At 40.4% G+C, this 17,387-nt stretch overlaps 1 protein-coding gene across 2 annotated transcripts in view; it reads left to right on the top strand.

Moving 5' to 3' along the window:
• The window catches only part of mgll (monoglyceride lipase), a 65,538-nt gene extending 48,729 nt beyond the window's left edge, over positions 1-16,809 (top strand). For both annotated transcript variants that reach the window (XM_074681527.1, XM_074681526.1), the window contains 4 exons: positions 8,023-8,133; positions 8,641-8,730; positions 11,796-12,011; positions 15,153-16,809. In XM_074681527.1, coding sequence (XP_074537628.1) covers positions 8,023-8,133; positions 8,641-8,730; positions 11,796-12,011; positions 15,153-15,284 — 549 coding nt within the window. In that variant the 3' untranslated portion in view covers positions 15,285-16,809. The remainder of the gene's footprint in view (positions 1-8,022; positions 8,134-8,640; positions 8,731-11,795; positions 12,012-15,152) is intronic.
• The last annotated feature ends 578 nt before the right edge of the window (positions 16,810-17,387 follow it).

Below are 17,387 nucleotides of genomic sequence, written 5' to 3'. Positions count from 1 at the left end.
ACCAGAGGCAAAGTGTTTTTAGTGTTTACTGTTTTTTATTTATCGTTAATTATCTCCACACACGGCAAGATCATCTGTCATCATTCAGATTATTAACTAACCACATCATCATCATCCTCATCTTCATGTTCAGCATCCTGTTGTGGTTTGTAACCAGTTGTTTAAGCTAGAACCCAAACACAGATCCCGGAGGCAGGAGAACAGTCAAAATTTATTGATGAAGGGCAGGAGGGCGGAGGAGGAATCCAGGGTCAGAGCTGAGGAGTGTGCAGAAGGCGTGAGGCTCAAACTGGAGGCTGGTCTGTGATGTGGTGACTGAGCATAGAGTGTTCATAAAGTGCTGAGGTGTTCACAAAGAGCTGGGTCTGAATCTGTAGATTCCACGGCCTGAGACAACAGAAGATACTTCATATATTTGGTTTTACGTGAACAAGCTGGGTCTGTAGTTTTTTCTTAATAGAATAGAATAGAATAGAATAGAATAGAATAGAATAGAAAATACTTTATTTATCCCCGAGGGGAAAATCAGGAGTCACTGCAGCATTGAAGAAAACAAAAGTAAGAAAGAGTATAGAAAGTGCAAAAAGGTCCATAAGAAAATAGATGACAACAGCCTGTCCACCACTCGTCCACCACTCGTCCACCACTCGTCCACCACTCGTCCACCACTCTCCAGCCCAGCCAGTCTCCACCTCCACAGGGTCCAGGACTGAGCCTCCCCAGCAGTCTGTTCAGTCTCTGTCTCCTGGATCCTGTCTGCTCTCAGCAGGTGAAGCTCCTCCGATGTGGCGCCGGCGTCCGATGTCAGCTCAGTCAGCCACGTCCGTGAACAGCACGATGCCACTGGGTTAGCACAGCTAGCTCATCCATCCCCGGGGCTAGATCCCACGTTCCCAACAACGATGGATGGAAGGACAGGTCCACGTTGTCAGCTCCCAGCTCACACCTGAGAACCAGCACATCGTCCTCACCTCCTCCTCCTCAGCTCGAGGGAAATCATCAAGCCCCACTAGTTAGCATTGATCTCCAGACAAACACAGGAGAAAAGTAGTAAAAATATCGCTGAAGCCACAGAAAGTTTGGTGTTCATGACCAAAAATGAACCATACAAAGTGATGATCCACTCCAAATACAAAGATGACGAAAAAGAGACGAAAAAATTACATGAAATGGACAAAGACGAGAGAGCTGCTGCAACAGGCAGCTACTTGGGCAGCGCTTAGCAACGGAGACGATATGCTCAGTTGTTAAATAAACTAATCATAGAGAGGGATGGGTACTAGGGCTGGGACATTATGCTGTTCTTGTGATGCTGCTTTTTTTGGGAGGGTGGAGATTCGATTTGAATTGCTATTCTTCAATATTTCCGATTTTTGCTATTTTAAGTTTGCTTTTTTAACACTAGACCATGGGAAAAAGTTAAATGATGATGATAGTGTCTACAAACTATATCAGGAGCCATATTTTCCTATAAAATGTGCATCACATTAGTCAGAGAGAAACATTTTGCCCCCTGCTGGAGAGAGGTGGTAACTTTATTCCAATCCAGTTTATAAACAAAGACTGAAATGAAGAATTTTAGTTAGCTGAAAAAAGATTGACAAAGATTGATGATTTTAATATCGTAGCAGAAAAAATCCTGATGTATATGTGAATCAATTTTTTCCCCTCACCTCCCCACCTCAAGACTGAATTAGGTACTTCTGTCAGTTGTGCTGAGTATAGATTCATCTAAAATCAATTGAAAAATGTTGAAATTTAACTGTCAAACATATTGATATTTACTTCCATATAAACACACACAAAATTACAGAAAATTGGTACTGTTGAGTACTGATGCCATTAGCAGGTACCGGGCATTGGTGCTGTATTGTTTCAAATATGAAAGGTACCCATCCATAATCATAGATAAACATGTTTTAGGGACTTCCTGCTGCTCCCTTACCCACTAGATTTCTAAAGTCTGTGCTGAGCAGTTTGTTACCACAACTCACTCATCTGGTCAACATCTCCCTTCAGACTGGAACATTTCCAAAGGCCTTAAAAACTGCTGTCATTAAGCCTCTCCTGAAGAAGAGCAGTCTTGATGCCACAGTACTGAATAACAACCAGCCTGTATCAAACCTGCCATTCTTAGGCAAAGTCCTAGAAAAAGTTGTATACCAACAGCTTACTGACTTTCTCCTGCATAACAATGTGTTTGATACTTTCCAATCAGGCTTTAGGCCCCACCACAGCACTGAGACAGCTCTGATCAAGGTGACTAATGATATCCGCCTGAACACAGACGCAGGCAAAGTCTCAGTCTTAGTTTTGCTGGATCTGAGCGCTGCCTTTGACACTGTTGACCATGTGATCTTATTACAGAGGTTAGAAAACTGGGTGGGAATCTCTGGTACCGCTTTAAGCTGGCTCAAGTCCTATCTCGAAGGCAGGACTTTCTTTGTTGAAATTGGTAACTGTGTCTCAGACCAAATGACCCTGACCTGTGGTGTTCCTCAGCATTCAATCCTGGGACCCCTATTGTTCAATTTGTACATGCTCCCATTGGGTCAGCTAATACGTAGCTGTAATGTGTCCTACCACAGCTATGCTGATGCCACTCAGATCTACGTGTCAGTGACGGCAGGCGAACATGGGTCTGTAGATTAACTCTGTCGCTGCGTTGAACAGATCAGTGTGTAGATGCAGAATAATTTCCTCCAGCTGAACTCAGACAAAACGGAAACCATTGTCTGTGGCCCACAGAAACAAAGAGAAAGGGTTATCAGTCACCTTCAGACTCTCTCTCTAAATGTGAGTAACCAGGTTAGAAATCTAGGGGTGATATTGGACTCAGACCTGAACTTTAACAGCCACATAAATCAATAACATCAGCGGCTTTTTACCATCTCAAAAACATTGCCAGGATTAAAGGAATAGTGTCTAAACCTGACTTAGAGAGACTGATCCACGCATTTGTCTCCAGCAGGTTAGATTACTGTAACGGCCTGCTCACTGGACTCTCAAAACGAGTTGTAAGACAGCTGCAGTACATCCAGAATGCTGCTGCTCGGGTCCTGACCAGAACCAGGAAATACGACCATATTAGTCCAGTGCTCAGGTCTCTGCACTGGCTTCCTGTGGCTCAGAGAATAGACTTCAAAACAGCTCTGCTTGTTTACAAGTCCCTTCATGGTCTAGCACCAAAGTGCATCTTGGACATGCTAGAACCATATGAACCAACTCGGTCTCTGAGAACCTCAGGGAGGGGTCTCCTGCTGGTGCCCAGAGTCAGGACTAAACACGGTGAGGCTTCATTCCAGTTTTATGCCCCCAAAATCTGGAACAGTCTGCCAGAAGATGTGAGACAGGCCTCAACTCTGACAATGTTCAAAGCCCGGCTGAAAACAGTTCTGTTCAGCATAGCATACAATAACTGAAAGTATTTTATCTGCACTCTCCTCTTCTAATTTAATTAATCATTTTTAATGTTTTATGATGTGATTTTATGCAATGATTTTATTTTGCCTATTGTGATTTTATTTTATGTTAGCTGTAAAGCACTTTGAATTGCCTTGTGTATGAATTGTGCTCTACAAATAAACTTGCCTTGCCTTGCCTCCCTGGTTGTGTCTGCTGTCTGCACCATTTATCTTAAGCCTCATTTAGAGTTACTAAGGGGGGAATGTCTGTATTAGCAGGTTGTTGTTAAGAAGCAGTCTAACCGGTCACCATCTCAAGTTCCCTTCACGTATTAACACTTCAGTCTTCATGTGTCCATGTGTTAACCGCTCAGTGTGTTCTAGGTGAGCTGTTTCTCCTGGTGCTGCTGTGTCTGATATCACCACCTTGAAATGTCAGCATTAAAGCTCTTCAGTCCATATAATGTCACTTAAATCGCCCTGCAGTCCATTAAATGTTCTGTGGGCTATTTTTGAAAGTTCAGCTTCACCCTCTGTTCTAACACAGAATTCATACAATACATGTATTCATCTGTACAGCCAAAGTTCAGCCCGAGATCAGGCACAGAGGGCTCTAATAAGCTCCTATAAGAGCTTCTCTGTCCTCCTCACTCTTCTTTCCCCATTCATTCTTATCTCACTCTATCACCAGAGCCCTCCAGACAAAATGTGTGTGTGTGTGTGTGTGTGTGTGTGTGTGTGTGTGTGTGTGTGTGTGTGTGTGTGTGTGTGTGTGTGGCATGGCCCAGAATGAGCTTCTGCAGCACATTACCCCGCTCATCGTCTTGTTTAAGCAGAAAAACGTGTTGAGCTGATCAGTGAGATGTGACGGTCGGATGTGATGATGTGTTGGGATCTGTTTGGTAAAGACAGACTCTGAAGGAAGACGGGAACAGTGGGCCGCCCTCTTATTGTTGCTCTGTGTGGGCATATGCATGCGGACTGCAGAGTCTGCTTCTGTGCTTTGAAAGTGAGGTTTTCTGGTGGGAAATGTTTTGTCGTTTGGGTGCCTCTTTGGGTGAAGAGATCCTGTCTTTGGCCCCAGTCTGATGAATATTCACAAAGGTGACAAAGAACTCTCAACACAAAGTTGAAGCCAATTAGTTTCCAGGAAGAGAGGGACAGGTTTACTCATGCAGAATCACTCTGGTTGTGTGTGTGAGTGTGTGAGTGTGTGTCCTGGCACAGATTCTTGAACTTGTTGCATATGAGGAAAAAACACGCCACAAAGTGAACCATTGCTAATTGATTAGAATCTTGGCCGCCGCAGAGCTGCTAATTGTCTCGGCCCTACATCCCAGAATTTAAATCACAATCCTCCATGTCAGCTTGGGAGCCAAGGTGTGGCCCTTTCCTTGATGTTCCCTGAACTCCACAGGAGACATTCGGGCCTAAAAGCCGTGGGTTCACATTCACATTTCTCCTCTCGGCTGTACAGAGCAGAAACAACAAAAGCTCTGGGTGGAAACTCACACCCGCCTGAACAAAAGACAGATTGTTTTATGTTCTTCTTGACCTCTGAGGAGTTTTCCCACTGCTCCTCTCATCTGAACCTCTCACCCACTTTTCCCCAAGACCTTCCCACTCTGTGAGGAGGAACGACACTCCCTGTAGTCTGTTACAGATCATCTTCTCCTGACTTCAAGGAGTTTTTACTTCTTGTCTTTTCATGTAGCTCAAGTTTGCTTTTGTCTCAGAAAAAATCTCCAATTCACCAGCTTATTTGTTATGCGCAGACTGATTATTTCCACTGTTGATTCTAGTTTTTTTAATGGAAGTTTGTCTCACATTACATCAACTCACATCAACAACATAAAAGTTGATGATATGAAGATGAAATCATTGATGACAACATTTCAAACAGGATATCTAGAGGTATTTCTACTCTTGGATTAATGCTCCATATTCACATTTCAAATTAACGGGTGCCCTAAAAAGTGCTTCTCTTGGTCCTTTTTTAGAATATGGAGACCTGAAGCTCAGGTTTGATGGTGACATACATGTTAACTCTGCATGTCAGAGACGATGTTGTTGAACAACCTTACTGTGGTTCAGACCCATCCTCACAGTCTCTGTTATGGCTGATGTATGAGCTTCGAACATATTGTCATCTAACGGACCAGTTTAGACTTTAAAGTCTTGGGCCTGTTTGCATGATGATTTCAGAGTAGATTTAACTTTTGTTATTGTTTAAGAAAGCACAACTTTAAATCATTAGTTTGTGACTGTGATTTGTAACCGTGAGTGAGGAGGGGACGCAGTCGATATGAGACCCTGCTGAACTTCTAGACGTGCAGCAGTGGCACCAGCTCGGCGTGGACCAGCTGTCTGTGCTCCTTGTGGCATTGATCAGCTGTCCATGCTATGTGGCGTGGACTGACTGTGTCAAATATATATAGTTATATTTTTTTACTCCTAATTTCAAAATTGACCTACAAAGCATGATAGTTCAGCCAACATTTCATTTATTAATATATTAACCATTAGGCCCAGTGCAATTGTCAGTAGGTACAAGAGCCTGCGCCATGGCACACAGACCACCGGTCAGTGCCGTGGGGCTCAGACAACCTGTGCCCCCTGAAGAACAATACTTAAATGTACAGCAGGGTCTCATATCGACTGCCTTCCCTCCTCACTCACGGTAACTGAAGTTATGAAATTAGAGATGATTTTTGTTGTGATGGCGTTTGTAACCATGAGTGAGGAGGGAACGCTGCGGATGTAAGACTCAGCTGTTCTTTAAAATGTTATTTAACTTAGTTGTTCAGATCTGCTTCAATTTTTATTATTATTACATTAACTTAATTCATAAGGTAAATTTATTGATATCACATCTTTCAGTTTTGAGTAAGGCCAACTTATTATATTTTACAGTGATATCAAACATTTTTTAAAATTATTCCATATTTTAATTTGTAACAAATAAGCATCAGGTTTATTTGATTTAAGACATCCACTAGAATGTTTTTCCATAATAATCGTAACTACTTAAGATGTTTAGGTAAATAAACTTGTTTCATTACTTAGTTTTTTTTTAATGTAACGGGTTTACAAGCGTTTTTCAAGTAAACTCAACTTTTCCGGGTTTACAGTGTACTGGGAGTATTGCTGCAGTGCTTGTTCCTCAAAGGAGCTTTCTTGTTGTTTATTTTATTTTCGAGGTTTTCTACTGTGCGCTCAGAAACACCACATTGCATTTACTCTGTTCAAGAGCTTTAGCCAAACCTTCCCTTTTTCTTGACTCACTGGTGACAGCATTTGTTCATTTTATACTCTTCTTCTGAAAAATGTTTTTCTTGGTCGTCTTTCAGTCACACTGTTACCACTTGCAAGGTTTATCACTGTTAAAGCGTAGTAGCCATGCAGAATTTGAATTTGTTTGATGGGGTTTTCAAGGAGGTTTCCTCAAATTATGACATAATCTGTACCTGTCTCTTTCATGGTGTGATAAGTTAAATGGCTGATTATTTGTAGTTGTGCATGCGAGTAATGCTGCAGCTAAATGGGCCGTTCCATAATGGTACGTGAAGACCAATGGTCCTCATGTTTAATGACTGAATGTGCATACGGGCCTTGGACTGTGTATGTAACGAATACCACAAGGTAAATAACCAAATAAGATTTTGTCGGTAAATCAACAAGATCTCATAGAGTAAGTCAGTAAAGATAATTAAGGTTTGCCTTTTTGCAGACTTATCAGTGCATGTTCTACAGACTATGTCAAACTGAATCTGTCTTTCAGACTCATTTTAAACCCTGTCACACTCCTAAGCCATTTAAAAATGCTGGTTTCAGGTCACATTAAAGTCAGGTGGTTCTCCCAGGACCAGCTGATGTCATGTGACACTCATTAGGTCAGCTGACAACACTGATGACAGGAAATAAGCTATTACATGGACCAACTAAAATGAAACTTCAAAAGCACCTTATGTGATGTATAGAAAACAATAGGAATCACGGGTCTGTGAAATGAGGTTTCATGTTCCCTATCCATAATTTTTTTTAAACTGTTGAAAAGTGGTACATAAAGGGTTCTTACACCAATAAAATTAATACTGTTACTTACTTTTGCAGAACGTCTGAACTTCACCTTATTTATTTTCATATCAGTATAAGTGCTACACATCCAACCCTTGGCGTACTTTGACCTGACTTTGGAGCTCTGTGGAGTTTGTATGTTTGCTCTGTTTTTGTGTGGGTTCCCTGTAGATCCTCCGTCTCCATTCCAAGGATTAGAAACATGCCCGTCATGTTGTTTGGTCACTATACACTGCCCTTAGGTGTGAGTGTGAGTGTGAACGGTTTCCTGTCCATGTGTCCTGGCTCCTCTCTGCCTCTTGCCTGATCAATACCAGATGAGATGTGCTCCAGGCCTGGCTGTCCTGAGGGGAACAGAGCAGAATAGATGAGGGTTGAATGGATGTATGGATTTTGTGTTTTGGTTTGGTGTTTTTATTGACTAAGTTGCTACCTACTGGCTGTCTTTATCTCAGTATTTACTCACTGTTGATGATATAAGCAGCTGATTCATCTTCCACTTCATATAAAACTGATACATTTTGTTATCTGTCTTTTTTAGGGTGGTGCGATCTCCATCCTGACAGCATGTGAAAGGCCCAACGACTTCGCCGGAGTGGTTCTGATCGCTCCAATGGTCCAGATGAACCCAGATTCGGCCACACCGTTCAAGGTAGCACTCTCTGTCCTCTCCTCTTTAAGTCACGCTCTTCAGTGAAGCACTCACAGTGGTCTTACTCCACTCAGCCCTCAGCTGTGGTTCATGACTACAAAACTGACACCTTTTATTTTCTGTGTTTGGAGAACCATTGAGTACCACTTGAGCAGCATTAGCTGTCTCCTCCTGAATCACAGAAACAAGTGCGTCCAATTTTCAAACTCTGACAGAAGTGGTGTCAAAATCTGCGCAGGAGAAGAGGAGACATGTTTCAGGAATTATTAGCATGTTTTAACAGGAAGAAATGTGTTTTTAAAACCCTGCACGGATATAAACAGACACACTTGGTGCAAACAGGTGACTTTACAGAACACACTGAAATAAAAACTGTATCTCATTGTAGCACCAGGCAGATGGCGAGAAAAAAAAAGACAGAGAGAAATAGAAACATTCATAAGGGAGGTGTTGATGTGTGAAAATCAGCTGAAACACTCGGCCTGTTTTGTTTTTCACTGTTTACAGGTTTTTCTGGCGAAGGTCCTTAACCACATGGTGCCCAGCCTGACTCTGGGTAGTATCGACTCCAAATGGGTGTCACGGGACGAGAAGCAGGTGAGAGACAGATGCTGAGGTGGGAGACATGCTAGTTTTTTTTAGGTTGGGGTCGCAGGTAGGGGCTGAATTTTTGGAGGTCTCAGGGGATCTGTGCTCCATTATGTGTTCCTGAGTGGAGTCAGGAAGTGAAGTTTTGTAAACAATGACACTTTGAACTCTTTCCAAAAAGAAAACATGTGTTTGTCCTGTCCTTATACTTTAGGTGGGGTGTATTGTTTAATAAGTGATTAAGAAAACAGGTACACAGACTGACATCAACAGGATGCAATCACAAGGTCACACCAAACTAAATGATCACCTTCACTTTGTATCTGCTGATTCTGTTTGTGTGTGTGTGAGTGTGTCACCTCAAGGTGAACTAGAGGAGACCAGGAGACAGGACTGCACGTCTTCACGCCTCTAGCTGCACGTACTCATGCTTGTGAGAGCGTGCTGTGGTTTCTGCACAGTTTAAGCGGTGTCGACTTTTTGGCTACCTGCATTTGTGTATTCATGTTTCCCAAACATAGGAGGCCTCTCAGAACGAGTTTACTGTAGGATCCCACATCCTGCTGCTGCTGTTATTTATGGTCTGTTGAAGGTTGTTGAGTCATTTAGTCTCACAGTTATAGTATCCGGCTGTTTTCACACCTACTGCTCATTTGCTTTGTTCAGATTCAGTTTAAAAAAGACAAATTGTTGCATTTCTTCCTTGGGTTTTTTTTTCTTCCAAGTGAACTACAGTACAGATCATTCTGTCACAGGTATCACAGCTTCGTTGTATTTTTGTGAGTGGCGACCAGCATTTATCCCACGGTCGTGGCCAAAAGTTTTGAGAATGGCATAAATTTGGGATTTCACAAGGTTTGCTGCCAAATTTTTTTTAAACCTTTTGTCAGATGTGTTGGTATAATGAAGTACAACTTTAAGCATTCCATACGTGTGTCAACTTTTTTATTGAAGAATCCAACCAGTTTAAGCAAAGACTCAATATTCCCAGTGTTGACCCTTCTTCTTTAAGACTTCTGCAATTGAACTCGGCATGTTGGATATCAGTTTCTGGGCAAAATCTTGAATGACAGCAGCCCATTCTTCTCTAATCAGCACCTGGAGGTGATCACAGCAACGATTTTTTCACCCACCTCTAGTTTTTACTGACAATAGCAAGTTAAAAAAAAATCATGTTTTAAATAAATCTCAAGAGACCCCACAGAGTTTTGCAGGTGAGGCTTTCGGGAGGTCTCCTGTGCCAGTTAAGATGTCTCAGACCACCCTAGGCCAGGTATTTCTCACACTGATTAAAGGTGTAAATTTATCAGTGTAATTAGGGATGGGTACCTTTAACATCTGAAACAATATGGTACCAATGCCCAGTACCTGGCAATCAGTACTGGTACTCAATGGTACCAATTTTCTGTACTTATTTCTGTTTATGTGGTATAAAAATATCAATTTGTTTAATTAAAAAAATATATAAAAAATCAATTTAACATATTTATTCTTCAATATATAACCTTGCAATGCTGTGTTTATGTCCAGCATGGAAAATTGCCTACTCTTCCTCTCCCTCAAAGTCACAAGGATAAGTTTAGGTACCTAAACATGGTGCCTTTTGATTTTACACGAATTGGTACGTGGTACTTTTGAGAGAATTCAGTCGGTACCTATAAAAGTACCTAATTCAGGACCAATCCCTGAGTGTAATACACTTAAAGCTGTCCTGCAACAGAGCAGCCATGACTGTCAAAGTGAAACTAATGAATAAATCTTAATTAATGTATTTTTGTATTACTTGTAATTATTCCTGTAATGAAATGATCTGACAACAAATGAAGCTATATTACGTGTGAAATGTTGGTCATAAGATCATTTTGTTAACATTTGAATAACTTATTGTGACAGTTGTTTTCAAACTGTTGCAGTGTTTAACAAAGCAGCCTAAAGGGTATGAAATTTGCTTATGAACACAAAAAGCGGTGAAGTGGATGTGTGTGGATGTGTGTAACTATGCTGGGGTTTAGACAATTCCCCTTTTTAGGAATAACTTCTCCAGATGTGAAGGAAACTCTTTCTCAGGTTTAGATGAAACATTCTCTTTCTCACAGACTTCATCAGCAGGTTAAAAAACTACACCTCTATGTCACACACAAAGCAACACAAAGAAGTTTCTGGATGCAGATCACATCTTAACAAGCACATCACGCCCAATAAAAGAACTGAATCACTCACATAAATAAAGACTTCCAAGCTTAACTCTCAGTTTATCACATGTATACATGTTTCTGTAGCACTACATGACCCCAGCTTTTAAGAAAACGACCCGAACGTGAGAGTCTGTGACTCGTCTGAGCTCCTGAGCAGGCCGGTGTCAAGTCTCAGCTTACAGTCATTTCTTATTCAAAGCAGAGGCACATGTGACCTGAGAGGCTGCTCCTGTTTGAGAGGGCTATCAGCAGTGTTTACAGAGAAACTCCAGAGTGTGTGTGTATGTGACTGATGGCAGAGTGCACCTGAAAGTAATCATGTTTAATGTCAGAGAGTTATTGAGCATCTTCTGCTCTTCCACTCTGATTCAAACCAACGTAAAGTAAAACAATCGGCTTCATATTCCTGTTTTTCTTTTCTCATCCCTCGTCCATTTATTCTACATCCTCACTCTAACTTGCCAACTCTAATATTTATTCCCAGGATTCTTTTCATGTTTATAGCCTGCATCTCCCAGAGGGGCATTTCTTCTCTTGACTTTCTTCCATATTTGGGGTTTAACTATGAGATGTATTATTCTTGTTTAATAGAGATTCTCAGCACATAAACACAAGGCTCACAGTGCTGCTTTCTCATTGTCCACGAAACAATGTGAGGCATAGATGTTGTTGCTATAGTTACAGTAAGAAATAAATAGGAAATTGCTGCATTTTTGTAAACATTTATCTTTGGAAGAATTCAAGAACAGGCAGACGAAGAATGTTTTACTCAAAGGGTCAAATCAAAGTTCATGAACTCTCCTAAAAGTCTGAGTCTGCCCTTCATCAAAGTGAAGGAAAGACCTGTGCAAACTTTGAATCTTTTCCTTTTCCCGCCAGGTGGAGGCGTACGACTCTGATGAGCTGAACTATCACGGCGGCATGCGGGTGTCATTCGGCGTGCAGCTGATGGGTGCAGCAGCCCGTATTGAGAAGGAGATCCCGACCATCAGCTGGCCTTTCTATCTCCTGCACGGGGACGCAGACAAACTGTGTGACATCAAAGGCTCCGTGATGATGCACGAGAAAGCACCAAGCTCAGATAAGACATTAAAAGTGAGGCTTGTTCATTCACAGAGTATTTCGTGTAAATGAAATCTTCATCGCTTTGTGGTTAGGAATTTTACCTTCCAACAATTACCTCAAAAAACATGATCACAGAAAAGTTGCATTCAGAAACAGGAGCTGTATCCCATGGTATCTAATCCCCAGTGGGAAAAGGTGTTCATGGGAAATGCAGTCTTCATCCAGAGAAGGATGAGAGATTCTGTTCAAAGTGATCACCAGAATCTACAGAGCATGAAAAAGTTTTCTCCTCCCCGCCTGAAAACAAGATCAGATGAAAAATAAAAAATGAAACCAAATACTACTACACTAGCAGTGCCGACTATTTTAGCTGAAATTCAGTCTGTAGTAGTCAGTATGCAAAAATTTGCAAAATCTGCAGTGTACTAAACATCCCTGGATGTGCGACTGATCCAGGAAAATTTCTCAGTATGCAACGGACCAGTCTACCTGGCATACTGTTTCCCACAATGCACGGCGCTAATGCTGTTTGTCAATGAGGGTGACAGGTTTTAGTGAACTACTGGCATCTACTGGAATGAGTCAGCATTACAACTACAATACAACAACACTAACATCAGACAGTCCGTGAGATAGAAGTGAAGTAATGAGAAAGGAATATCAGTAAATCTTGTCACTTCTGGTTATAAAAGAGGTGTTTACTTCTAAAATTCATCAGCCCATATAAACTGCTAATTCACTGTTTAAATCACAAGTGGATTATATATACATTTTTTCCATCAGCTGTAAACAATAAAAACCCCTTTCAAATTTATTTTCAGTAAACGATATAACTTTTGGCGTAAGATAAGAAACCAAGAATGATGATTCTGTTTGATATGATTAATAAAATAACTAAAATACAGAGATCTGCCCATAGATTTTTGTACATTTATAATAAAGGCAAAAAAAGCATAATTTGTAGCTCTGCTTCTGAAACTGGAAACAAGAGTAGTATACTACAAAACAGACCCAACAGTCATACCACATACTACATGCAAAAGCAGTAGGTGGTATGTAGTGACATACTACATACACATGTAGGATGTAGTAGGTGATCTGAAAAACAGCCAATGAATGAAGTTCCACCCTTGTTATTTCTTCTTCATGTCTCGCTAGAGCTACTTATCAAGTAGCAACAGCAACACTGCCTCCTACGGTTTCTGGTGGTGCTGCTCTGTTTGGCCTGTATACGTAGGCTTTATGCAAATGTACAGAAATTATAGACGGTATGATGAACATGGTCTCCCCTGACATCACCTGTCTGTTTTTGAAACGGAGTTTTGAAGCTGGCGCTGCCATATTAATGGAATGGAGAAATGGGGCGGGCTTTGAGTCTCTACACCAGGGGTCTTTACTTTCATAGGAGCCATTTTGCCTCAGCTCACCTGGATTAAAATAGTTTGAGAGCCACAAAATAGACTGTTAAGTGGATGAAACTCTAAACATAGTTAAAATCGAGTAAATATTTTTCCAAACAAGAAGCTTTTTTAAATTAATGAAAATGAACATGCAATGTCTCAGTTTTTTTTTTTACATTTTTTACATGTGCAAAATTGTCAAGAAATTTTGAAGTTTAAATTAAAAAAAAAAAATCAAATTTTCAAAAATGTGTAAATATTTCAAAAAATTAAAAATTGTAACAAATTTGAATTTAAAAAATCAACATTAAAAAATACTTCCAAAAAAATGTGAATTTCCAAAAATTTGCAAAAAAAAAACTTTTTAAACAATCAATCAATTAATCAATTTAAGAATCTTAAAAATTTTGAAATTTCAAAAAGTTGCCAACTTTAAAAAAAAAAAAAAATCTTAAAAATTTGCAAAAAATTGAAAAAATGTTTGAAATTCAAACAATGTCAAACTAAAAAAAACCCAACATCAATGTAGTAATAATTATCTTGATTTTTTTTTTCATCAATTAAAATCATTAATTGCAAAAAATCATTTTTTAAAAGAACACTTGAATTTGTAACTTTTAGAAAATATTTTGCAAATTATTGATTGAGTAGTTTACTAATGACTTGCCAAATATCAAGCATGTATAATAAGCCAGTGAGTCGACAGTTAAGGAAAAAGAAATCTTCATTTTGAGGATATTTTTTAAAGCTACAAGGAGCCACTGCAAAGGAGCCAAAGAGCCGCATGAGGCTCCAGAGCCACAGGTTGCAGACCCCTGCTCTACACTAACAGCTATGGGGCACCCATTAGTTACAAGCTGAGCTGTGCCACTGATTGGCAAACTTGGGATCTTAATATATTTCAAACCACTTAGTTAGAAAAAAAATGTACCCCCTGTTGAGTGTGTTGAAAGTGAAATCAGCAATTAGACAGACAGATTCAGACATGAGTCATTTTTTGTACCAGGCTGTAAACATGTTTATGTACACTGTGAATGTGTCTTTTTTGGCTTGGTGTGCTCGTGAATGCAAGTAATTCCACAGCCAGCCTCAAGTGGACACCCATGAAACTGCAGATTTTAGAGCTTTGTCCTCTATCTTCAGACTGAAGGTTGCCATTTAGAAGAAATATGGATGAAGTTAACAAAGAGCACAGACAAAAGGCTCCTTCCATATCAGGATTCCTATTTAGCGTTGAGCATAAATGGGCCTTTAGACTCATAAGGCAAAACTTGATCCTGAAATAAAAACCCAGCTTCTGTTATAGCCTTTGAATCAGCTCCTGAATGTGAGGAGTAAAAGTCAAGACAAAACAGCAAAATATCTGTAGCTCGAAACAAACTCAGTCTGAAGCCTGGGAAGTGAGGGTTGAAGGGCCTGGGTTTAGTCTGGCTGTTGGACTGGAGGCTACTAAATTCTTCTTCCCTTGTGAAAAAGTGCATCTACAAAAGAGGAAGTTTACACATTCAAATGTTAAAACTTCAACTGTGAGAAAAAAAAGAGTTGCCTGTGACTTCTTTGTGTTTTCTGTTGCAGCAATGTGAAGCATGTGTTCCATCAAGTGCTGCTCATGAGGTGTGACACCTCAGATCATATCAGGGAATCAGCTGAACACAGAAACTCATCTGTTTCTCTGTCTTCAAACCGTGTTTCCTGTTAGCTTTGGGAAAGCTCATTAATCTGAACGCTTGTTAAAGGATCTCTCTGACGCTCTCCTTTCTTTCCTCGTCAGATCTACGAGGGAGGCTACCACGCGCTTCACCACGACCTCCCTGAGGTGGCTGAGTCCGTGCTGAAGGAGGTGACTGGCTGGATCACAGCGCGACTACCGGCAGACAAACCATCACAACCGCAGGACTCATAGAGTAACGTGACTGCCAACCTCTCGCCAAGAGGCCTGCTCACATTCCAGTAGCCTATCAGGCGTAAAAATACTACTACTCTGTGTTTGGGCCTATAAACTGAACTTCTTTTATTTCCTTTTTATAAAAAAGTTACTGATTTTAACCTCTGAGCTTATGAAGAATAATATATCCACTCATCCTTTCTACGTTTCACTTTCAGTTACACTGGTTTAATGGATGATGATATTTATATACTCATATTTCTTAAACTGAATGTTCAGGGATTTGCCTTGTGTATTTAAGGCAGTTTGCTTGTTTGCTCACCACTTTAAAAAAGTATCTTATTAGACCTCACAGAGTGCAGCTCAAGTTAAATCAAGTTTAAGCTAAAAACGCTAAAAGTGCAATAATACAGTTTCATTTCCTCGCGCTACAAACAGGCCAAGTCTTTTACATGGTAATGACTTTATTCGCATAACTGGTCGTTTATATGCACAGCAGCATTTCCTTCTTCCCTCTCCACCATTATCAGACAGGTCAGAGGTCAGGATCATTGAGGGTGGGTCATCTGGGATTAGATAAGCGTCACCAAGTGGTGAATATTCAACAGCTAGCTTCGCTGTCTCCTTAGCATTCAATAAGTATATAAGCAGATACAGTCGTCACTGAGGCTCATGGTGTTGGTTTAAATGATTTCTGATTTAGATTTCTCATCATGCTGTTTAAGTGGCCTAGCAAAACAAGTCTCCTCTCTTCTTCTCCATCCTGATTGCTTTGTTAAAAATATCCAAAGTGTCTCAGTGCAAGGCCTTTGGGTCTTCTAGTGAATTTGAAAAAGCTAGCTAACTTGTTTCCATCATCATATTAAAGGTTGTATGGAAAAGGAGTGAGTGCACATTAACCAGATGGAGCTGTACTTTTGCTCTCTGTAGGTGGGAATTAGAAGCAGAGGAAAAGGTCAGAAGGTCTTCCTTCTGTGTGACCTTTGACCTTTTGGTTCCTTGTCTAAAATACTCTGAATCACTACCTTCATTAGGCACCCACAACAGCTGGAGAATGAGAAAGAACCCAACTTGACACCAGATCTGCCAAATGTGTAGAAGTTGGAACTCACTTTTATCTGGCTGTTTACACCACAACTGTTTTCAGGATGAAAAGAAAAGGTGTTGTTGCGTTTCGGCCTCTCGTTGACACAGAAACAGCGTTTTGGCTGACACGCTGGAAAAAAACAAGCGGCAATCTCAGGTCTAAGAATATGAGACAATGCTGAAGTGCTAAAATCTGCTGTTTCTCGTGTGTCCGCTTGAGGCTGGCTCCAGAAATACCAGAAGTCACATACACACCAAGACAAAAAAAGCCGTTTTCAAAGCAGAAATTAACCCATTGACAGTCTGGTTCAAAAAACGTCTCCTGTCTGAGCCGCTACTTTTACTATCGCCATGCACTGTACGGGGTGAATTTTTTTCTAAATCGGCCATTCAGACGATATTAAGATAGTGAGTTCCCCCAATCAGAGGCACAGCTCAGGGTCACGTGAACAACAGGTGCCCTATAGCTGTACATGAAACCCTTGCCACTACCAATATGGCCACAATAGCCGATGTGCTTCATTTACCGTTTTAGAAACAGACAGGTGACGTCCATGTTTTATACAGTCTATGTAAAAAAATGAAATCTTGACAAGCCTTTTTGTCTTCTTTTCTGTAAAAAATGTCTTTTTGGACTTAATATGAGCCACATTCACCTGACCAATCCAGAAAAATGTCTTGTTCCAAGTTATTTAAAGACAAAAATGAGGTCTGAATTGCTTGTAACAAGTAAAAAAAAAATCTGCCAATGGAGCAAAAAAAAGTTACTTGTATTAAACCACTATTCTAGTTTTGTTATAAGCAATTCAGACCTTATTTTAGTCTCTAAATAACTTTAAACAAGACTTGTCCTGGACTGACCTTTTGAATGTGGCTCATATGAAGTAAAACAAGGAAGTGTTTACTTAAAATAAGACAAAAACACTTGATAAGATTCAATTTTTTTTTGGAGTTCATAAAACAGCCTCCAGAGTGGAATATTTTTGGTACGACAGCCACCCCGACACGTACGATATATACGCCAATGTTATAGCG

The sequence above is a fragment of the Halichoeres trimaculatus genome, unplaced genomic scaffold (genome assembly GCF_033239565.1).
Source record: "Halichoeres trimaculatus isolate MK-OKI-2021-1 unplaced genomic scaffold, fHalTri1.1 fHalTri1_scaffold_11, whole genome shotgun sequence".
Classification (NCBI taxonomy): domain Eukaryota; kingdom Metazoa; phylum Chordata; class Actinopteri; order Labriformes; family Labridae; genus Halichoeres; species Halichoeres trimaculatus.
The sequence above is the reverse complement of the archived record's forward strand: the minus strand, read 5'-3'. Positions and strand labels throughout refer to the sequence as shown.